Genomic DNA, 25,698 nt, shown 5'->3' with positions numbered 1-25,698 from the left:
CAGCCTTGACTCCAGCTTATCTTTTGACATTGATTATTCCTCGGGAATAAAAATATGAAGGTATTTGAAATACTAGATATAAAATACGTATTTTCTAAGTTGTTAACCAAACCAACCAAACACATAGCCGCTATGGAATTTATCAACAATATCACCAACAAACATCCTCAGTTTGTCAATAATAAAGAAGCCATTTTTACAGATGTAACAAATTATTGCGCCAAATCGGGTTTATGGGCTCCCGACTACGTTTGGATGTCAGTTAAAAATGTAGACTGTCTAAGTTGGTGGCAAGCAATGTGTAAAAATACTCAGTTGAAATATTTACCTGTTGCTCTGCTGTCTATACCAACGTCATCTGCAGCCACTGAGAGAAGTTTCCGTACTTACAGTTTTATCCATACTAACAAAAGGAATCGTTTAACTGCACAAAGAGCCGGCAAAATAATGTTCGTAGCTCATAACAATAAAGTATTACTACAAAAATAAAAAGTGGATATGGAGCATGATATTCAACAACATGAAACTCCTCCAGAACCACTAGAACCTGTAGGGGTAGAGGTCCATCCTTCAGAATCAGAACCAGATGATACATCAAATATATTTGATCTGGAAATAGCAACTGACGAAGACAGTACTACTACTACTATAATACCCTCTATGAAGATGGGACCAGCTCGGCGCCTGAAAGTATTCTGGAATAGAATAATTCACTTATTTGTGTTTTACGTTTTTTAAATTTAATTTCGTGCTTTTTTGTTTTCAAGTTTCAAATCAACAAGAAATATGTAATATTGAAAATTTTCCAAAAATTTCATAAATTTCCGAAAGTTTCGGAAATCTCCTGCAACAGTCAAAACTTTCTGAAATATTAACATCACTAGGTTCAATGTTAATAAAAAGATAATAATAAATGGATTTTTTTTATTCATCTACAGATATTTCATCACAGCTAATACGGATATTATATTTGGTCCATATTATGAATGAATGTCGTGAAGTAAACAATATGCAGACAGTTCATACCAAATAAACTTTTAGTCACGTGATTAAGCTTGACCCTCACAGCGTTGCCCATTTTATATATATTTTCTTTCAATCAAAATATTTTAGGAATCAGCGGGAATTTTAAATTCTACCGTATGATCGAAAAAAAAACGGCGTCAGCGACGGCTATGAAATGAACATCGCTGTCATTTTACATATAAGTTTATATGGGAAATGACGATCTTTTTTCTTGATCATACGGTACTTAGTCAGCACGGCTCCGAATATATCCATTGTTGGCAACAATTAATTTAAAAATTGTCGCCCTCGATGACGTAACTAAAAATTTATTTGATATGAACCATATATAAGAAAGTTTATTTAGAGTTCCTCAGAAAATGCCTGTACTTAATTAAATGTTCCTGTATCTCAAGAACTCGCTAATATGCTAGTCATTTTTTAAGTATGTTGTTTAATATACAGTAACGGGCTTCAAGAATATGTAATTTATTAATAAAGAGATATATAATTTTCCTAAATTCGTCATAGAGAACATGTACGCAAATGATAGAAGAATATGCAAGGAATTAACAGTAAAATAATGCTGAATATGACGTACAAATGCACATATTTCTGAAATCTCACTGACATTTACTGCTCCTTAAACTTTTATGGTCCTACCCGTCTTAACAGAGCGCCTAACGACACTACATTTAAATTTAGAAGGGCTGATGAACTTTCCCAGCTTTCCAAAATATAAATTTAAAGTTTAGTACTTTGGTACGACCAACAGACAGACAGACTCGCGTCGTGTCGTTTAGCCGTCTTCAGCAGGTACTTTTTGAATATTAATGAACCATTGATGGTAGACGGTTGCTGGGTATTGTCATTATTAGTTTGTGAAAAAAGGAAATGTTGAAAACCTGTCTCTGTAATGGCCGTTATCGGAGATAAACATAAACATTCCTGTATTTACAGGATTAGTACTTAATTACTTTGATTAGCTGTATTTGTCAGTGTTCAGAATTAGTAAGAAATGCATTCTTGTTTATTATGATTGACAATTAGTTTTATGGATGTGTTAGAACCATTAAGTTTTCATCAAGGAGCTTTGGAAAAATAGATTTGATCGTCTCGTTTTTAGTGTATTTTCCTGGCCGGTTAACAGATGCCCAAATCGTATTTTTAATCATAACTCTATTTTTTCAAATTGAACGAGGGTGGATCATTAGCATATTTGGAAAAAGAATTTTTTACGAATAATTTGGTACCACATACTTGGAGTTTCGAGTCACTGTCGTTATATTTATGGCCGTGGCACTCTAGATTGAAATTTAAAATACTTACTGTTTTTTAAGTGGAAATGTCAAAAGTTGACATATGACGTTATTCTATTCAGAATGTAATTTTCTATCAGGTAAAGTAAAAAATACCGACAATACCATTTAAAAATCAAATGTTGTATTTATTTCTGGTAAAATAGGAAGTGAATGAAACTAATTGAATACGCCAATCAATTCTCATTTATGTCATATCCTAACATACCAAATCTCGTTTTTTATCTGAAAATATAAAATCGTTATAGGGATGAGCCACTTTTGAAAAACACCCGGTATACTCTAAACCCTAAGTATGTATGATCTAGGATTAAAATATATTTTTCTAAAAATCTTCTTATAAATTTAATGTGCGTAGAGTATACTGGATTTACTCTAAGCTTCGAATAAATTTATGATTTTTCCTGACAGGCTCTCTGATAATGCTCTGTCTTATATCGTTGGGCATTAAATTTACACTTTTAAGGTACAGCTGTTTGTTGCTGACTTGTGGTGCAAATTTCGTACAGGTGTTCCGTTGTTCCCGCTACATTTTTGCCATAGCTACATCTGTCGGCAACACATGGGCCTATTTTTCGTAATATTTAAACAAATACAGTTCATTAAACAGGCCTGTTAAGTGTTGCACTTACAACCTAAACTTTTTAAGTTTTTAAATACGTAGTAGATTTTATAAACTTTATGACTTGAGTTTTTTCTATCATGGATTTTTTTTAGTTCGTTTTACAATTACGATTTTTTTTCTGTCGATGACGCCTTTTCATTATCTTGAACTTGTTTTTAAAAAAAACTGTTTAACATACCAACCCTGATATATAGTCTGTCCAACGACAAGATCCTTGACAGTGATAGATGTGTCTGTCATTTTAATTTTAAAGTAGTTTATTTTATTTTACAAAGAAATAAGTTGGTACAACTGGAACGCATAGCAGGAAGTATATTTAAATTTGACTGACAAGTGATTACTTCAAAATATTGTGAAAAAAACTGTATAAAACTGAAAAAATGTAATTGAGTTATTTTATCGCATACAAAAAACGGTATGTGTTAATACAAATTAAACAAGAACAAGACACCACATACCAAAAAAATATAAAAAGAACTATTTCTTACTTTCAACACAAGCTTCATGAAACTTCCCGCATTTATGATTATATTTATCAATATATTTTATGAACAAATATAAATTTGTAATATTCCAGAGGAATAAATAAATCAACATAAATAAAACAAACTATTTTATTAATAATAACACTTACCAAATTTTATACCTTAAAGATTGATTAATTAAATTTAATTTTAATTTTTTTAAACCAGTACTTTTTGACATTATTTTTCTGCTGTACTAAATCCATTATTTACCTATCGTGTGATGTCGATATTTTACAGCTACTCCAGTTTTTAGTATGTGTTTAGTATGATCCTTCTACCATATACGAGATGCACTTATCTACGACGAGATGCGAGATGGTATACAAACTTTATTGATGGTAACTTTATTGGTGTATAAGACTTTCTGCCTGGGCAGCGAGTATTAACCCATTTATTCCCGGGGATAGAAATATATAAAAAAAAACATTTTTTTTTAAATACTTTTATTATTATACATATAAAAAGACAAATTTCATGTTTTGGAAAATTCCCAATTCATTTTTTAAAAAAAATAATAGTGGTGCGTTGGCGAACCACTGGTATAAAAAACTAAATAAAACTTTTCTAAAAATATTCCTAACTGATAAAAACCCTACTAAAGTACACTTAACACATCGGAATTATCTTACATTCTACTTAGAAGTATAAAATAAAACACTAAAACGCTCAAAAACAACTAATTTATCAACTTTTATTTGGTGCATGTATGAACCACTGGTAACAAAGATTATTACTTTTGGTGATACGTAGCAAAGCACGGAACATGCAAATGTACCTTACATTTTTGACATATATACATACTATGATTATGGCAAACTCTACATCTCCTTCGAGCCTTAGTTTCGTGGAAAACAATGGTGTGGCCTTGATTATCAAAGCGAATTTCGTCAATAGATTGTGGAATGTTTCTAATAACTGCAGCAACTCTTGTAGATTTCATTAGACGTAGTGCAACATATGATTTGAAATCGATTTGAGATATTTTACTATTGTTAGCAACATTATAAAGCTTCCAAGCATTCACCATAATACTGTCCAAAGTATTACAGAATAAAGGCCACCACCATTTTTTCCCCAAAATTCTGGTTCTGTAATTGGCTATTCCGTTATCGTGCAAATCCACACCTCCCATATATTTATTATATTGTGTGATTACATTAGGCTGTGGAACAAAAACATCTTTTTTTTCTTTTCTATTATAACGTTTGACTTTATTTATAGGTTGCACATTATGTACGTTACTACAAAGCGTTACGCAAGAGTTATCATTCCAACGTACAACTGAAACTTTCGAATCTTTATCATATGCCATATCAAAAGCGCCGCGTTCTTTTTTCGAAAAACTTTTACTATTTTCTAGAGGGCAATTATTCGTCCTATTTTCTCTGATAGTTCCAGTAGCAAAGTAACCAGTGTTTTTCAGGTGAGAAAATAATCGAAAAGATGAGAAAAAATTGTCGAAAAAAATTTCATGGTTGCTGGGCTTTTGGATAACAGACAACAAACTCATTACAACGTCACCGCTTAGTCCAAGCTCAGAATATATTTTTTTTTGATTCCCAGCATATGGCATTGTATAAAATAAATACCCGTCAGAAGAACATAGGCACCAAAGCTTGAAGCCAAAACGTACCGGCTTGCCTTTGATGAACATTTTACAAGAATGCCTTCCAAAATATGGCACCATTTGTTCATCAATTGATAAATGAAAATTGAAAATTCCCCATTGCAAGTTTTTTCTATTGATTATGTCCACAAAAGGCCTTATTTTGGAGAACTTATCATTTTTGTCTAATTGTTCATTGTCAGACAGATGCAAATTTCGTTTTATACTATAAAACCTGTTTCTACTCATGCAATTTTTCACTATGCCCACACCTTTGTCTTCCTCAGTGGACCAGTACATTGAAGTTTGTGGTAAAGTGTGATATCCGGAAAGATACATTATTCCTATAAAATTTAACAATTCTTCCTTAGAGACTATGAAGTCATGTCTATTATTATCTGCAGCATATTTATGTGAATATCTCAAAACTAAGTCTGTCACTTCTTCGTCAAAAAATAAAAAGAACACTTCTAAAGGTGTCTTACCACCTACAGCTACAGCTACGTTTTCTTTGTCTTGATGTTCAGTTGATATTGGAGAGTGTGTATATTCTATTTCTCCTTTGAGCCACTGCGGTGCAAGAACAGTATTACGGGAAACTGAAGCAGTAATTTTTCGTTTTTTGGTTTCTAAAGTTTCTTCATCAGAAGAGTCCCAATCGTATTGTTTTCGTACATTTTGATCGACATCTACAGAATTGGAAGAGCTAGGGATGTGAAGTTCGAAAGTACCGACAATATCGTTTGGCTTTGCCGTTTCCGCCAATATATTCTCATCATCTATATCTTCTTCATCTGTCAAAGCATCGGTGTCTGGAGGTATATAAACTGCATCCAGTACAACTAATAATAAAAAACAAAATTTTTATTGAATTATAAACTATAGATGTAAGTAAGTGATTTCTTACCATTATTATCATTTTCCAGCTCAAAAACAACACTTTCCAATTCCTCTTCTAATTGTCTTTGCGTCAAAAATCGTTTATAAGGCATCTTAGCTAACTTACATGCATATAACACGAAACACAAACTAATAATAACGCATTTATTCGATTATTATGACTGTGCACACGTTCGTCAAAACTTGTCAAGACCGGCAAAATTCGGCTTCTAGTTTATTTTTATTACCAGCGGTGCGCGAATGCACCACTAATATTTTGGAGAAAAATTAAGGTTTTTATAGAGACTGTGGTAAATCATCCTTTTTATCATAAAAACGGAAGATCATGACAGATTAGTAGTAGTAATAAAAAAATGGAAATAATTATTAAAATGTGGAAATTTTTCAAAATTCCATTATATAGTTTTTGCAGATTTATTTTGTCACATTTTATACGTTTGTATTTTTTATTACCCGAGGAGAAGAAAAGCCTCAATAAGTATTTTTATTAACAAAAATCTATTATCAACGAATGGGTAGAAAAATCTAGGCTCCAAAACAATATTTTAATCGAAATTTGATTTTCATAAGTTGCTGGTGCATTCATGCACCAATGGGATAAAATGGGTTAACCATAAACTGTGCTCTAGGTCTACAGTTAATTTTCACTCGATTTTTCTTCTACTTGACTTCAAAAGACACAAAACACACGTAATAACACGAATCAAAACGCATCATCTTCCAAAACGCAGGATATTTGACAAAAGTTGACACAAAATTATAACCTATAATTTGGCAAGACTTTGACAAGCGTCAAAAATCTAAAGGCGAGTTCATACGCATCGACGTCCGTTTGTCGTTCATCGTTCCGTCAAACCAATAAAATTGAAATACGATCTGTCATTTTTGAAATAAACCAATAAAACTGGTTCAAAACAACAAGAGACGACGCATGACGGATTTATATTTAAACCCATCCATAGTTAACTTAAAAATTATTAGAAACTTTTTTTAGTAAAATAAATAGATTGGTATGGGACGTTATCTGTTTTTTTTCTGTCAAGGTCTGTCGAAATCTTACCTGAGAAAAAAAAACAGAGTATAGACATTATTTTTTCTTAAATATATTATTTGTAAATATCTGGTAACTATAAAATTTCTAGTACCAAGTGTTAATACCTAGGTATCAATAATAAAAAAAGAGCGGTTGAAGTAAAGTGTGTGTGTGAAATAAAAAGATACAAAACGCACAGCACATACTTCGTACGATTGCAGAATGGAATAATTCAAAATTTGGTGGGCATTGACCCAAAATTTGGCTTCATTTCGTACATGCATCGCTTACATTTTCGTGTCAGACACCATATGGTTGCCTTCACGCTTTTTTAGTCAATGTCGGTTATGGGTCCTTCCAAATGAAATAAAGATCGAATTAGAGATAGATTGTTTGATCATTTGGAAATTTGATGATGATCAATTGATAAAGAGAAACACCGATGTTATGAAATGAAACTTAATTTTTATAAACTTAGTGGTGTTTGACCAGTTGCAAAGTTAAAAGTTTGATAGAAATACAACATTATACTGAAAAAATGTGTTTGGTTTGGAGTTTTACTTTCTTTGGAGTTATATTTAATGGAGTCAATAGTCAATCATATGTCTCTTCAAAAGGTTGCATACTCCCCAAGCAAAAGTTTTCCAAGATATTTTAGAGCGATTTTATCGCTCGTGAATTAATTTCGGGAGACGATAATGCAATTTTATCGTCGTGTATACAACAATATTTTTTGCCAGTTAGTTACATTTTAAAAAATATTCAGAAATTATTATTTCAAGGAGTTTATTACGAATAGAAAAATATTGTGCTGGGTTGGCGTTGGTTTCTATGTAATTTGACAAATAAATAAAGCTGTCTCTTTAGTTGTCAGTTTTGAGTCAATATTTTTTAATTGTCTTCCTTGTCGATTGCTGATTGAATTGCAGCCAGAAATGGCTCAAAACGAAATAAGTAAATTACCAACAGATATTCAGGCTGAGGTGACAAACGCCATATCCAAATTACTTCCATTTAAATTCCGAATAACTTATGTAAAGGAATGCAAAAATTTTCAAAAATGGAAGCAATTAAAAAACGTGCGAGAAGAAATAAAGTTTTTAACCTATCCCCGCTGTGAGTATCACTTAATCTACCCTTGCGGTTAAAGTACTATTTTTTCTACTATTTTTGATAGATATAAGGCAATTTTAAAGGTTGCTATGGAAAAAAGTAAGAATGTAAATACAAATCACGTTGGTATTTTACTCATAGTACGTACTATCTCTATGAAACTATGACACATCCCATCGACCTTAAACCGCTCGACTTAGGCCTAAAAAGGAATTCGAACCACGTTTCATTGGCATATTTAATCAAAAAGTACACAGTACGTTCATTTTTCCGTCTATTCGACGTTTGTCTGTCTCGGTAACTATTTCACAATGCAAAACAGTTAGCCATTATCATAATATACCGCCATATGCTTCTTTCTCCGTGCTTATTCACTAGAATCGGTTGAAACAACGTTAGATTGAACGAAGGATTCACTGTTAATCGTCCAATTACGATGTTTTGCAAAATTGGGGCCAATTAGGTTCTCTAATTAATGTGGTTTTTAAGGAAATGAAGACTGGAAGTAGCTATATCGGTATTCCTTTGAAATACAGGTGTATGCATATTAAATATGGTAGTAAATGGGGATATAATACTACTGTTATTATGTAAAAAAATTGTTTTTTGAACCGTAGGTAAAGTAATTTTTTTTTGTTATGGATTTTAATAAAACTGAATGTATAAATTTGAATGTCACTCTGGGAAATGTGCGATTCTTGGTAATAGGCAACGATAAGCTATTAGCAAATATCTATACAGGGTGGTCAGAACTGTATTTCGGAAAACAAATAAAAAATATTCTGCAGATAAATATAAGTAAAAAGTTCGTATAAATATATGTCCTAAAGTGCTTAGTTTCGGATATACAGGGTGTAGAAGTTTCATTTTTATTTCGATTTTTTCCAAATAATCTCTGAAGTAAAGTCAATATTTGGATGAAAATTGGCGTCCGAGCATTTATTTTTATGTCAATATGACTCCTATTTGTAGGGGGCGCCACCTACATGTGTTTTAACTTTTTTAAAGTGTAATAACTTTTCGTTCGTACCTGTATAAAATTACTGAGTGAAAAAATATACATTTCCGTGATTTTTTACGTAAAAAATGTCTCTTGGTAAAAATCGCTACAAGCAACCGTCCTCAAGATATTTAGGCTGGAAATAGTCAATACATGACATTTAAAAAAAAATTTGGTTAGATAGATATTTGTCTGAAATGAATGTCTTTAAATTAATCATAATGAGGAAAATGCATGTTTTTAAATAATGGTTTTAAAAAATAGTTCATATAATTACAAATTGAACAAAAAAAAATCGTTGAAATCGGTTAAGAAATGCCTCTAATATAAAATAATTAAATATTGTTAATTTAAATGGCCGGGCAAACGCTCTCTGCCGCGCCTTGTCGCTGTGACGTCACCCGCCGTTCTTCTGGTTGAGTGGAGCCAGACGCGTGTTTATTTTACACAGTTTGCTTTTAAACGCTGTTGAATCCGAGTCAAAATTTTAGTTATTTGTGTTAATTAATACATAATTAGTAATTAGTGATATTTATAAATAGTAATGGATAAGCGAAAACAGAAAAAAAAAGGCCCAAAAATTTGACTTAAATAATCCATTTAAGTCTTGAAACGACTTTTTGACCGGTAGGCAACTCTCAATTTACCCATTGGGAGTATGTAAAATCTGAATTTTTTCTCTTACATTACATTATTTACTTACTTACATTGTAACAAAATCATAATTATAACCCTGTTAATAATTAATAATGTTTTATTAAAATATTTTACACAGTTTGCTTATTCTAAACGCTCTTGAATCTAAGTCAAAATTTTAGTTATTTGTGTTAATTAATTACATAATTAAACAATTAGTGATATTTATAAATAGTAATGGATAAGCGAAAACAGAAAAAAGGCCCAAGGCCATGAGAAGATATGAAAGATAAATACGTTAAATTATCCTCTGTTTTACGATTTATTGTTGTGAAGATCATTTTGATGTAAGTTCATATATTTATGTATATTGTCTTACATAGATAGATAATGAATTGAATGTAAAGGGTTATTCATTATATTTTTGACACCCACATACAGCCTTAACTGCAAGTTTTAGAAGAAAACATTAAATAAAAAAGTTGCATTGTTTTTCATACATATCTCTTTTAAAATTAATTCTAGGTATACAGGGTGTCTCAAAAAGACTAAGTCCAGAAAATAGTAGGTATTTTTGCTTTTCAACTTGGTATTTCGAGAATCAAATTGTCGTTATGAACCGCGTGTAAATATTTCAATAAACATTTGAAGATAGGTATAGGACATATTATACATGAAATATATATAGAATATCTAGAAATTTCGAAGAATCCAAAAATATACCGGTGTTTCACTTAAAAATTATCTTAATTTTGACGTTTTGCTTATGGGACACCTTGTATAATATTTTCAATACGATAAACAATTTAATTTATATAATATCGTAAAAAAAACAATCTTTAAAATAACAAGGGTATGTAAAAAATATATAAAAAAGCTGTCCTTTTCACGCATTATCTCCATACGTCTCCCTACCTGATCTGAAAAATAAGTTTATAACATTAATATTTATAACTATATAAAAGTTCGTAACAGTAGGTACCTTTTCTTATACTTAAATATGCCTCAATTAACTACAAAGAATAAATGTTACATACCTCTCTTTTTTTTCCTAGTAATTCAGATTCCAATAAATTGGGAATTTGTATTTATAAATATTAGCCAACATAAATGTTTCGACTTTTGGCAATTTATCTGATTATTGCTTTTAAAAACCGGAATAATTTCGATTATAAAATTTCTTCTATAACGTGTATTTTATTATTTTTTATCCTTTTGGACTCTAAGACGTTGTTTAAAAACCTTGTCCTAAATCTTAATAAAATATAAAAAAGTTTAAATACGATATATTTTTAATTTAATTATAGCTTCATTAAAATAAAAAATTACCCGGCTATGAGACGGAGAGAGTTCAGCTGTGCTTGAACACACAACACATACAAATAATAACTGCACAAAAAAGCATAAAACGCTCCGTTACGACAATCAACGCTAAAAGCAACAAAATCGTCTTAGTACGCCACCTAAATACGTACACAAACGGAACACGATCTGGCTGCTGCATGTTCCATCGTGCGTCGACGAGAACGGCGGTCTATATTCGGACCAATAGAATATGCCGTTTCAATTCACTTGAGGGTAATCGTTTGCGTTATCCATAGTATTTTAATGGCCCGTTTTATAAAATTGTGGTACTGCTTTCAAGAAATTTTTTTCTTGGCTTCCAATAGCAGTTATATTTTTCTTTATTTAATGTGAAATCTGTTTCCCAATTTGTCAAAAATTAATAATAAATTGAACAGTTTCTGGCGAAAAATAAAATATATGCATCTTCCTCATTCTTCAATAAAATTATGATAAAACAGTTTCTGTTGAACTTTTGGCACAAAAACATATCAAATTTATGATTTCAGTCTAATAACTAATTCGGAAATTCAACCTTTAAGGGGGTGAAACTATTGAAAATAGGGGTGGAAGTTTAACTATTTATAGTATTTATCATTTAGTTTATCGTATCGTACTTATACGTATACCTAATATGCATAGTATTGTATGGTAAATGTAATCAAATACGAGTTCTATGAAAATATAATAGTCGTATAATAGTATCTAGGATATTTGCCAAAAAAATCATTTTTACAATGCAATACTGTACATATTACGTATAAGTATGGATTTTAATTTGTAACTCTATGAGTACGACCCATGATAAATGCTAAATACTATAAGTACTAATAGTAATCAAAGTACCTAACTGTATGGTTTTAAATTCGATACCTACTTCGGGTATCGATGAGTAACGAGTAGTTACTTTTTCAACATCTCTAATAGATATATTAATAAATAAGTTGCATGAATGTGATTCCATTATTGACTTGAATGGGTCTATGCAACTGACCCACGATATATATGCGGATACATTTTATTTTGAGATCACCGAGCTATATTTAACTCTAAGCACTCTTTGTTAAAACATTCTAAATTAGGTTATATTCATACGTCTCACTCTATAGATTAGTTCTTTAAATGGATAAACAACGACCCTGGTTGAATTGCATTTTTGTTTTACGTCAATCTTGTTTATCTTCCGCTGGTGGATTGTTTGGAAGTTCACCTTGGTACTTCTTAAAACTGTTTAAAGCATAGGCATAGGTTTAAAGACATTTTCCGCATGGTCTTCCTATATAAATAAATAAATACCTTGAGTTTAGATAGAAATCATAAACATACACGACATGGTATGCATAATAACTTATAATTTTGATTTATCTATTTTTACTCTATGTTTTTACTTTTTACTCTCTCCTCATATTTGACTGAAAATACTAAAAAGTAATAATAACTGCATTTTCGATATGTATCAGCAAATCGTAATGTTCTTGTTTAACCATATCTGATTGGAATTTCTTAGTTCATTTAATCTTAAAAAAAGAAAGTGTCCTTAATAACATTTATTATGCTTTTTTAATGTGTTTTCTTTGTGTGGGTGTAATTTATACGTGGGTTTGCGGATCGCATTTGAGCGATCAACAAATTGATACGAGGTATCTCTGAAAATTACGTGCCATTTAATTAAATAATAAATTTTATACAATGATCGCCAGAAAGTTTAATAATTTTGAAACCATTAAATAAAAAGACTAAACACTAGAAGTACTCTAATACATTCATGGATTAGAGACGGAATATCATCAAATACATTTTACTGTCACTTTTGTTTGACGTTTCATTTGGCACATTTGGATTTAATTTGAATTTTTGAGGGTTTGTTCCCCTTTTTTGAGATTTATGTTGTTTCTTGTTTATGTCATAATCGGTTTTATATGCAAAGTGAATAGATCTGGAGAGATATTGTATCAGAACTTGAATTACAGTGAGATTACTATAAATCTTAGAATGAGGCTTACTTTTGGTTATATTTTTTATTATTTTCGAATTTGGGGTGATAATTTTTGAAGTGTTTGCCGGGATTTTCAGGGCTTATTTTATGTTATTTCTTCTTTATTTTATAGTTGGTTTGGTTAGAGTTTTAGCTACTTGATTTTATAGAGACTCTTTTCACCTTTTTTGGCCTTTTTTGTATAGAATAAAATAAATATTACATTGTACTTATTTTTATATTATCAAAGCAAATTAATAAATAATTTTTACTTTTTTTATAAGCAAAATATCAAATATTTTAAATGGAAGCCGCCAGTGCAATATTTCCGATCTAGTATCCTGTTTATGACGATATCTGTATCTACATATGTAATATATGAAAGTATTGGTAATATCTTCGTTATATTTTTAACGTATTTTCTTTATGTGTAGGTGTAATTACGATGTGGGTATGCGGATCATTTGTATATAGACTTTGATATTAGAGCTATTAACAAAATATTACAGGGTACTGTTGAAAAGTAGTGTTTTTTAGTTCAAAAAATGCACATCTAATGTATACTAATATAGGTATAAAATCCTTAAGTGACTGACATACTGATTAATCACGATCCTGCTGAAACCACTCAACGTAAGAAGCTCACTTTTGGCATAGAGGTTGATTCTAGGGTGTAGAGGTTCGATAAGAAGGGATTTTTCGAAATTCCAGTTCCAAGAGGGTGAAACCACCCCTCAAATATTACAATATTTTTTATTTAAAAAAAGGTCAAGTTTCCGAAAAAACGCTTAAACACGTATATTTTGTTTTGTTTTTTTACATATTTTAAGATTTTTTAAAAATGTATACAGGGTGTTTCGAAAAATCTGGTCATTGATTAATCACGATCCTGCTTAAAGCGCTTGACGTAAAAAGCTGATTTTTGGAAAACGGATTGACTTTAGGGTGTAGAGATTCGATAAGAAGGATTTTTCGAAACTCGAATTCTAAGGGGTGAAACCACCCCTCAAATATTAGAATATTTTTTATTTAAAAACCGGTGAGTTTTTCGGAAAAACTCTTAAACAAGTATATTTTATTTTGTTGCAAAAATTATACAGGGTGTTTCATAAAATATGACCATTGAGTAATCACGATTCTGCTTAAACTGCTTGACGTTTAACGCTGAATTTTGGCAAACGCATTGACTGTGGGGTGTAGAGGTTCGATAAGGAGGGGTTTCTCGAATCTCAAATTCCAAGAGGGTGAAAACGCCCCTCAAATATTACAATATTTGTTATTTAAAAAACGGTTAGTCTTTCGGGAAAACGCTTGGATAAGCATAATTTATTTGTTTTTTTTACATATTTTTAATTTTTTTAAAAAATCATACAGGTTGTTCCAAAAAGTTGGGTAATTTCTTAACCACAATTCTGTTTAAACTGCTTGACATAAAAAGCTTATTTTTGGCAAACGGATTTTTCGAAAGTCAAATTCTAACGAGATGAAACTACCTCTCCAATATTACCAAGTTATATAATAATATCGCCATATTGTTTTTTCTCATGTTGCCATAAATATGAGAAAATTTTATCCAGTTTGTATGTTAATGGAAATTCTTGCTTTATCATCACCATTACAAATTATTAATTCGACGCGAACGAAGTCGCTGGTACACGCTAGTACCTTATATTTTTCTACACACATTTTCCTACAAACGTAAAAAAACCGGCAACACTGTTTGCCGCTTTTGATTTTGTCTCTCTGTCTGCCAACCGGTCATTTATACTATTCTCTGTCACACGCATTAAAATCCAGAACCACATAAATTGGATGACCAGCAGGGTATAAGGGGAATTAATAACTATATGGATAATAGATAATGTACTTTTTGTAACATCAGACATCACTAATTAATTATGGAACTATTCTATTCTGATGCAAAATTCTTTACAAAAATGAGAAAAAAGTCTATAATTTAATTATTTTTTTTGTGACTCATAAGATATATAAAATACACTTTTATGAGGTTTTATTAATAAAATAAAGTAAACAATTTTTCTTTATTGATTTATATAAATTTTATTGAAACGAGTGAGTAATATGAAGCTGTAATGTTATCGCAAACAAGTATAAAAAATATAAATAGATGCTTTATCTGTTTTAATCAGGATACATTTTTCTTGACTTTCAATTGCAATTATATTTTTCTTAATATGGTATTATGTACAAATATTTAATGTGAAATCTGTTTCCCAATTTGTCAAAAATTATGATTGGGAATTTTATATTTCATATTTCCAGAAAAAAAACAGTGACAGACACTTAGAAATACATTTTAATACACTTAATACATAATTATTTCCTAAAATGTATTAAACATTTTAGGAAATAAGTATGTACATATAAATAGTAATCAGATTGCTAAATGAAAATGTATACTTCGATAATAGTCAATTTTACCACTTAAATTTAATAACCAAAATTGGTTTTCTAAGTGCCTCGCACATTAATGGAATTACATATGAAATCATTGCATTAATTTGGTCTCTCGGAATATCTCTGTTCTCTATTATTTTGAAAGTGGCTCTTAAATGCATTGAGTCATTAGATTTAAATTAATAGAGCACACTAAACATTTCTGAGTATATTCTAATAGCTGGAGAGAGTTTTGTACAATAGAATAATTGGATTCCACAAAAGAGGTTGTTTTCCCCCGAACAAATTTTAAAATTCTTAATAAAATATTTAGAAAACTTAGACTTAGAAAAAATTCAACTATATTTTCGTGTTTTTCTTAATTTTCTCTAAAACGGTATGGAAATTTGAAAAAGTTTAAACGGAATTATCCATTTTAGAACAAGAAAAATTGTTATAAAGAATGCTTTTTTTCTCAAAATATTAATAATAAAAAAGTTTTTCCTCTTGTAAAGACAATCCGGGGACATACTATATACAGGGTGTTTCAAAAAAACATGGGGAGATTCCTCACGTAAAAATATAAGATTTATTTTTCATATCAACATAAGTCTGATTCTGCTTTGTTTCGTAGCTACAGGGTGTTAAACTCTTAATAATATTTCGATTTATTATAATTTTCTTCCAAGTACTTTTAGTGATTCGAATGAAATTTTGAGGGTAAAAGTATAAGTGCTACATATTTTAGTGCTAAAAAAGTGTCGATAAATTTATCAGGAACGTGCATATCGGTTATCACTAGAATATTTTTCAAAAAAATACATGTGCGCCACTGACTTTTTTTCTTTTGATATCAAAATTGTTAGGCCGTTTAATGTCAATTAAAAGTTATATCTTGATATTTTGTCGAATTCGGCCTCCTTGACGAGATAAACGCAATTTTATTAATCACAATTAATAAAATTAATAAATTATATATTTTACCTAATTTATTATTAAATATTATTACTATCAGTCCAACCTATAGCAATTTCAAATGAAAAAATAATGATATTTAAGATAATTACAAACAACTAATTTTAAAAAGTTTTAATATCCACTAACTCTAAAACTATGCATTTCCATACTCATGTTTATAGGAACTTTTTTTCATATTTTTTTGATGAGAAACCAATGAGTACTTATTTAAAACTTTCGCAAGTTAATGATATTAAATTTTTTTTAAAGGTTGCTATTAGACTTGGATCAAGTCAAATTAATAAAATTGCGTTTATCTCATTAGGGAGGCCGAAATCGATAAAACACCAAGAGACAACTTTTAATCAGCATTAAACTGCTTACACTATTTCGCTAACGAGAGAAAAACATGACAGTGGCGTACATGCTTTTTTTAGAAAAATATCCCAGTGATAACCCATATGCACGTCTCTGGTGAATGTGTCGACACTTTTTTAGCTTTAAAATATGTCGCATTTATAGTAACTTTTACCCTCAAAATTTTATTTGAGGCGCTAACAGTACTTGGAAAAAAATTAAAATAAATCGAATACACCCTGCAGCTACGAAACAAAGCAGAATCGGACCTACTATGTTGATATGAAAAATAAATTTTATTTTTACGTGAGGAATCTCCCACGAGAGATGGCACATCTTGTTTGAAACACCCTGTAGAATAAAAACCTAAAAATTATATTCCCATAGAAAAGCGTTTTGATTTTTGAGACAACTATACAGGGTGCTACAAATTCGAGGTACGAGCATTGGTATCTCGGAAACCGTAATAGATACGAAGATGGTTAAATTGGGACAAAGTTGCTCCTTGGGATGTTCACCAAGACGCTATTAAAAAAGTTTTAAAAATTTCAAGGATTGCTGAGTTTTTTGGGAAAACGGATTTTTTTGAAAATCAATTTTATTTTTTCCTGTCGTTACTTTTTAGAAAATTAAAAAACTAATTGCACATTCTCATAGCCACTTTGCCACACTTGATACTTTTCTTTTGTTTTGAGTACCTTAACAACAACAAAACTATTTAATTATTATTTAAAATAATTTTAAGTCCGACTCTGGTTTTTTAAATTATTTAATCTGATTATATTCATCGTAATAATGTATCTCACAAATTATCAACTAATTTGAAAATCTAAAAATACTATCAGATAGCCCTAATAAAGTGGCTATGAGAATGTGCAATTAGTTTTTTAATTTTCTAAAAAGTAACGACAGGAAAAAATAAAATTGATTTTCAAAAAAATCCGTTTTTCTGAAAAAACTCAGTAGTCAGTGAAATTTTTGAAACTTCTTTGATCGCATGTTGGTGAACATTCCAAGGAGCAACTTTGCCCCAATTTAACCATTTTCGTATCTATTACGGTTTCCGAGATACCAATGCTCGTACCTCGAATTTGTAGCACCCTGTATTTTCATATTTTTTTTTCTCTAAAACGGTATGGAAATCTGGAAAATTATAAACGGTGTTAACCATATTAGAACAAGCAAACATTTTCATGAAGAATGCATTTTTCTCCAAAAATTAATAATAAAAAAGCGTTTTCTCTTGCAAAGACAATCAAGGGACATACCTACTGTAGAAATTTATAACATGCCATAAGTTAATTATCGAATTAAAAAATAATCTGACTCGTTTTCTGAAACGTTTCAACGACAATTCGTTCATCCTGTCAGTGGACTGAAAACCCAACTGACCAATCCGCTTTAAAGGTACCGATATTCGCAAGGTTGCAAAGTCTATCTAGGTTACTTCAACCAGAGCTGCTCCACCATTTATGGAAGATATTAATATTGGTAAATGTCTGAAATGTCAGTGTTGTAATTTCATTTTTTTTTTCTTCTATGTATTTGACCTCCGTAGTTTTTAGGTTTCTTTTTTTTATCTTATTAGTCATCCCTTCCGATTTTTATTAAACATGGTATATACAGGGTGAATCAAATACATATTAAATAAAATAGATATTGATAGCGTATGTCTAGGGCAAGTGTGCTGAGAGTCCATTTTACTAGTCCGAAAAAGTAGCAAAATAAGCGGTTGGTATTTAAGGTTTTATGCAAAACTGGTTAGGTATTTTTACACAAATGAAGAAGGAAATTAAAGATAAAGGATTATACTATATCAGTATTGTAGTACATTTTTAGACAACTGCTTTATTTTTATGGATTTTGATGGTCAAACATCAACAAAATATTTGTCATGTTTGGACTAAATTTTCTCGAAAACAAAGACATAATTTAAAATTCCGTTACAATACGGAAATAGATTGAAGTTTTGTGATTACAGTGATATATAATTTATATGGTTTTGGAACAAATTGCTCGCTATTTTATGGCAAATGCTGAAGCTCTGCAAACCTTAATCAAGCCTTAATCAAAGCACGTGTGTTTGGAATTTTAGGTGTGGCTTAACACGACAGGATCGGGTTAAGCCTTAGGCAGATTTCTGAAATATAATATATATTTCCTTCGGCCACATACCCACTTTACCCGACCCTTGAGAGTGACCCGAAAATACAGCGTAATAGACACTTAAGCTTTTTAAAAAAAATGTGTGTGAACTATATGCGCATATTTGAAGTGAAACTTCTTACTAACAACTATTAAACTGAAGGATTTGAAGGACTTGTTTGAAAAAGTGTAGTTTGAAATGTTGAAAAAGTAATAAATTTAAAAAATATTTTTTACGCGTAAAAAATTGTTTTTTACGTGTAACATATAGTTTTTTACGTGTAACAAATACTTTTTTACACGTAAAAAAATAATTTTATGCATGTAACAAATAATTTTTTACGCTTAACAAATAATTTTTTACGCGTAAAGAAGATGGTATTATTTAAGAAACGAAACGTCGGATTTGATTTTTAATTTCACCATCTATACAGAGAAAAAGTGACAAAGATGAAGTGGCATTTATTTAAATATAACATTTTTTTTTCTACAAACGTCAGTAAAAATGTAATTTTTAACGCATGCTGTCAGTGCCTAAAATGTGACATTATGTCACTGATGGTAAAAGTCATTTACTTTTAGCACTGGTCCTAAAAGTATGTCACGTGATTTACTTTTAACACTGAAGCGATAATTGAAAAAAAAAAATAAGAAAAATCAAGTCAACGTAAAATAATTATTTACTCAAATTAAATGTACAATTAGTGAAATTACAATTGGAATAAGTTATTCCATGGCCAATATCATTTATAGCTGTAGTACAAGTAGAAGTTATCTCTGACATGAATTCTTGTACCAAGATTAGAAGCAATGGTAGTATCCGCTGAGGTTCTGGATAAAATTTGACCTGCAATACTCGTTTTATTTTGTAAAGAGTCTTCTATATAACCCTCCGCTACGGTACTGAACTTTCATCCACCGTGTCGCCTTAATTGTATTAAGATTAGATCCAGAATCTGCCAGCAAACTAGCCCAGGATCTTCGGGAGCAATGTCCAGTATAAAGATGAGAATCGGGCAAATTTAGAAATTTAGCAATATTGGCAGGCATCTTACCAAATGTGTTGATTCCAACTGGAGTCGTGGCACATTTATTCTTAATATATTTTATAAATATTCTTGAATGGTTGATGGTCGCTGGTCGGAGAACTATGTACTTTTTGTAATAATTCAAATATAATGTACCAGTAATAACAAATGTTCGTTCCACATTAGTTTTTGTATCTGGAATATGCACGATTAATGAAGTTCCTATAGCCTCGATATTATGACAATATTATTTAATGTCAAGTTGCATAGTTCTTCACGACGGCACGCTCCAAATATGCCGAAAATTACGGCAACTTTTTTCATAAGGTATATTTCGTCCCATTGCTGCCAAAAGTCACTAACTTACTTTTTATTACTTCCGAGAAAAACGCGGCTGAAGATGAAATGAATTGCATACAGTTGTTAGTAACTATTGGGTATTAAAATACAGCATAAATAGCCAGAATTCGTAGTTAATGACTTTTTCAATTGATTCTCCGCTTCAAAATATAGTTAGTGACTGAATTTTCAGGTTATTCGGAAAAATGTTAGTTAGTGACTTTTAGCAGCAATAGGACGATTTCATCAGACGCGACGCCTCTGCAAGAAATTTGTCGATCTGTTCTCTGGTCAATATTTGCGACTTCTTTGGACAATATCCCTCACCTTTTCGCTTCAAAAAAGCAACAAACCTGTAATATTTGCTTATGTCCTGATTGTTAGTCTTTATCATCGCCTTGACCATGTCGACCAAACCAAACAAAACCACCGACTATTGACCAATAATCGATTATATGAAAACTCATACTGATCCTAGGACTTGCTGGGTAATAAATCAAAAATAATTCTATTAGCCGCTTCTTCAATTTCTGCTGGGAAACACTCAGTTTCTTGATCACTTTCCATCATTTACAAGAGTTGAGGCACAAATTTGACATTAGTTGACAACAAATGATCGAATGTTTGGAATCTTTCAATTACCCTAGCAACCATAAACTTCATGATAATTAATTTGATTTTAAATTTCAAATGACATATTATGAATTATTCATTAACGTAAAAAGTAATAATACCTTCATATATACGAGCATAAATTTGTTTGTAGAAAAAATAGTGTATGATATGTGTGCTAAAAGTGATTTTATTTTGTTCGAAGGGATGGGACACTTCGCCTTCGGCGTCCTTCGAAGCTTCCCTTCTCACAAAATAAAATACCACTTACCACATATCATAAATAACTATTTTAATAAAGCCAGTAAAAAATAAATACGATTTTACAGTTTTTTTCTAATAATTACGGAAGTAGTCGTAGGGATATTTTTATTCTCATAACGTCATTTTACTGAACAGAAAGTTGCGAATTTGAGGAACCCTGTATAGAAACTTTGCAGTAGATTAAAGTTAAGATGAACTAGACTTATTTTTTTAATTATATGAATTCAGATTTCAACGTATTTGTGATATTAATTCCAAACTATTTCTTCTTTCTCAGATGTCTTGTTCAGTACCAGTAGCTCCCGCACCACCAGCACTTAAAGATCTACCCAAGGTAGGAAGCGACTTCAAAAGCGAGCTGGAAGGCTTCAATTCCAGCAAATTGAAGAACGCGGATACTCAAGAGAAGATCGTGTTGCCATCAGCCCAAGGTAATACCAATGGCTGGATACTGTTAAATGACAGAAGACAGTATACCCCCAAAACTTCTTTTATTATTAACATTTTTTGATAAAAAGCATTGTTGGATATTGATCCCGTATACAGGGTGATTCAGATTTTACTAGAATAACTTCAGGTATCGATAGAGCTAACCGAAATAATGATAGTTTGTATTATAAACCATACTCCAAAAACGCTTCCGCTTGGAGTGAAATGGCGCTAAAATTTGAATTATTTTTCGGTTTTTATTTTATTACTCGTAAGCCAGACGATCTAAATACGCAAGTGTTTGGTTAAATGCAAAGGGCAACGTGGCTGATATGTGTGAAAAAAATTGGATTAATTGCTATACAGGGTGTTGTTTTTGTGAGTGTCAACTGCACGAAACCTTGTAGAACTTTTTTGTGGCACGCCACTGGATAAACTTGTATTTTTTTCTGATACCCTCCGTCTTTTTACTAACTTTTCTTGTTCTTAAATTTTTTTGATATGTCGCTTAGTTTTCGAGATATTCCACAAAATTCCGGACATAGCTCAGCTGCGTTCCAAAAATGTTACTTAATTAGCAGCATGCCTTGGAGAACTTAATTCAAATTTTAGCGCCATTTTACTCCAAGCGGAAGCGTTTTGGGAATATAGTTTATAATACAAACTATCATTATTTCGGTTAGTTCTATGGATACCTGAAGTTATTCTAGTAAAATCTGAATCACCCTGTATATCCTTTTTTGCTGAAATGATTACAACTTTTGATTTTTAAATGGCACCCTCGGTTTTTTACTTTATTCGATAGAAAATGGTTGTGGTTAGGAATATGGTTATAATGAATTCAAAATATGAAATGTCTGGTACCAAATTATTCGCAAAAAAATGCTTTTTTCAAATATGCCAAATGCTAATGAGCCATCCTCGTTCCATTTGAACTGGCCAGGACAAGACCCTTAAAACATTAGACGATTAAATCTATTTTTCCAAGGCTCCTTGATTAAAAATTAGTGTTTTAACTCAGCCGTGGCACTCTAGATTGAAATTTAAAATACGATTTTTTTAAAGCGAAAATGTTAAAAGTTGACATATGATATGTCATGCTATTCAGGGTGTCATTTTCTATCCAAAAAAATAGAAAAATACCGAGGGTGCCATTTAAAAATCAAAAGTTGTAGTCATTTCCGGTGAAACAGGAAGTGACCGAGAACAATTGAATACGTCAATCAATCTTAATTTATGTCATATACTAACATACAAAATCCCGGTTTTTTTATCTGAAAAAATAAAAAAGTTATAGGGGGTGAGCCACTTTTAAGAGGCACCCGGTATACTACCCTGTCTTAATGACGGAAATCCGCAGAAAAAATCAGACTCGAAACGAATTTAAATCATTCATTCCATTAGTTCATTTTTTTTCATCATTCCCTTGAATTTTTATTACAACTTTCCAGCATACCAAAACGTCGAACAATTGAATACGTCAATCAATCTTAATTTATGTCATATACTAACATACAAAATCCCGGTTTTTTTATCTGAAAAAATAAAAAAGTTATAGGGGTGAGTCACTTTTCCACATAACAGCGACCCTGTATAAATGGCTGCTCATTTTGTCAATAGCGTATCATTTGTAAAAGTATTTCTCAGAGGTATTTCTGAAGAAGCTACATCGTTAGGAAACACGCCAAAATTGTTAATACAGTTTAATAAAGTAGATTTAGACAACGAACTTAGTACAAACCACAACAGTTCAGAACTTATAATTTTTAAAAATAATTTTTGTATAATTTGTAAAAATTACAAAGCCAGAATATTCGTTGACTTGAACCTTTTAGGTTATATTTTCTGTCTTTTTTTTTTCTTTTATTTAGATGTAGCACAGGAAAAAACACATAACGCCCTTATAGCGGGGGTGGAAAACTTTAATTGTGCCCTCCTGAAAAGGGCGGATACCAAGGAAAAAATTGTGCTGCCCAGTGCACAAGGTAACGCAATGAAACCTGCGTTTGGTTTTGGTGTGCTGTGCAACAAACCGCTCCAACCAGTCAGCGATTGGTTTTAATTCTAATACTATTGACATTTTTACTGACAGTGGCGTAATAATATTGTAACAGAGTTTAACAGAGATCGAAAAAAAAACGGCGTCAGAGACGGCTTGAGAACGACGATCGATGATAATTTTGGCGAGGTCGAGCTCTAGACGTTATTGGCCTCTATCTCGCTATACTTTTGGCACAAATTAACTACAACAGATGCGAAAGATCACCGAATTCCGCGTTCAGGTTTCTGTGGCCTTCAGAAAGAGTTCATAGACAATCCGCATCAATGTATAGTTTGGGTTATTATTTGTTTGGGTGAAAATATAATCTGCACCAATATATTATCGAGGCGTATAATCTCTCAATAATTTAATAGATTGCTCGTCATATTATACCATTCCGTAGGAGATTAGGAAAAAAAAGATATTTATAGTATGAAAAATTAATTTATTTAACAAAATTTAATTAAAGATGTGACAAAATAGTTACTTTTCTATTTGTTCTATCGGACTTTTTTCGACTATATAAATCTTTATTTTTTGTAAACTTTAATGCATAAAATATTTTCAATCTAATAAATAATTTAATGATGTAAATAAGAGGAAATTTCTCACATGGGTGGTCAAATTCTATAGTTTTCATTATATCAAACAGCCTCTGAAAAATGTTTTCAACTCAAAATGCCTTTAATTATGTTTGACTACATCATTAAAAAGGGTCTTCAAATACATCAATGTGATATTTGTCTAAAATTTACAAAAGAATCCGAATCTCTAGATAACTCGAAATTATTTACCCATTTAAAAGCCTTTGATCATGAAAGTGGAAAAATTTGTTCATTTTATTTACAGGCCGGAAAAATTATTTATAATAAATTTTGATGAGGCTGTTTGATATAATGAAAACTATAGAATTTGACCACCCATGTGAGAAATTTCCTCTTATTTACATCATTAAATGATTTATTAGATTGAAAATATTTGATGTATTAAAGTTTACAAATAAAGATTTATATAGTCGAAAAAAGTCCGATAGAACCAACCAAACTATTTTGTCACATTGTTAATTAAATTTTGTTAAATAAATTAATTTTTTATATATATAAATATCTTTTTTTTCCTTATAAATAAACACATTTGTATCCCATTTTAAATAAGATATACAAATTACCAAAACTTAGAAATAACAGTTCAAAAGTTCAACAAAAATCCTACACGCGCTTTTAAAAAGAAACATATAACCACGCATTATGTCACTCCAGCAAGCGAATACGACACTGGTGTATTTACACTACTCAATAGGCGTGTAGGGTTTGCCGAACGGTTTCCGATGCAGTCGCTTTCTTTCGCATCTGTTATAGGTAATTTGTGCTTTTGGCCTTTACTCTTCATCATCATTTACTAAAAATTGACATAAAATTTGTCAAATATTAAAAGTAATTATAGAAAGACTAAAAAAAGATAGAACGTTTCCAGACCTCTTTGACGCCGTTTTTTTTCGATTGTATGGTATTTGATGAGATTTTTTAATAATTTAAAATATAGATTGACTTTTGAATTGAAGAATAACTTTCTTAGTACCTCTTCAGTCCTGAGTAACACATACTTTTTTATTGGTTAGTAAAATATGTGTTCTGCGGAGCTACAAGGACCATTTTGATCTAAACAATACTATATTGTTTGATTAGGAGTAAAAATGACACTTTTTGTGGAGAGGCTGTACGTTTGACATACAGCCGGGGCACAAAAAGTCCTTTTTACTCGGAATAGAACATGCTATTTTTTTCAAACGCCACAAATAAGTTTTTAATCAATTTCAAACGTTCCAAAAAATATTAAAATATTTAAAAGTCATACCTTGTATGTAATTATATATCGAGAAACAATGGTTACGCTCGTTGAATTTTACACTTTATGTTAGGTTAGGTTAGGTTATATTTTTGTACTTTTACGCCTAGGCGTAAAAGTGCTTTACTTTTTTGCCTAGGCGTTAAAATGACTTTTTTATATTGTCAATCACGTCGCAAAAATTAATACTTTTGTGACGTT

The 25,698-nt window shown here is 30.9% G+C and overlaps 2 protein-coding genes across 4 annotated transcripts in view; one reads left to right on the top strand and one right to left on the bottom strand.

Annotated features, from left to right (window-relative positions):
- Positions 1-25,698, top strand: part of LOC115879158 (thymosin beta) — a 48,038-nt gene that overhangs the window by 15,501 nt on the left and 6,839 nt on the right. For 2 of the 3 annotated variants that reach the window (XM_030895843.1, XM_030895841.1), the window contains exons 2-3: positions 21,460-21,613; positions 23,483-23,596. In XM_030895843.1, the coding sequence (XP_030751703.1) occupies positions 21,460-21,613; positions 23,483-23,596 (268 nt within the window). The remainder of the gene's footprint in view (positions 1-21,459; positions 21,614-23,482; positions 23,597-25,698) is intronic. The other variant, XM_030895842.1, reaches the window with a different exon arrangement.
- On the bottom strand, positions 513-6,074 carry LOC115879178 (piggyBac transposable element-derived protein 3-like). The gene is made up of 3 exons (XM_030895870.1): positions 5,990-6,074; positions 5,110-5,924; positions 513-695 (listed from the first exon to the last, which is right to left on the bottom strand). Exons 1-3 carry the CDS (start codon positions 6,072-6,074, stop codon positions 513-515), a joined length of 1,083 nt encoding a protein of 360 aa, XP_030751730.1.

This window comes from Sitophilus oryzae, unplaced genomic scaffold, assembly GCF_002938485.1.
Source record: "Sitophilus oryzae breed Bouriz unplaced genomic scaffold, Soryzae_2.0 scaffold_1576_pilon_pilon, whole genome shotgun sequence".
Lineage (NCBI taxonomy): Eukaryota > Metazoa > Arthropoda > Insecta > Coleoptera > Curculionidae > Sitophilus > Sitophilus oryzae.
The sequence above is the reverse complement of the archived record's forward strand: the minus strand, read 5'-3'. Positions and strand labels throughout refer to the sequence as shown.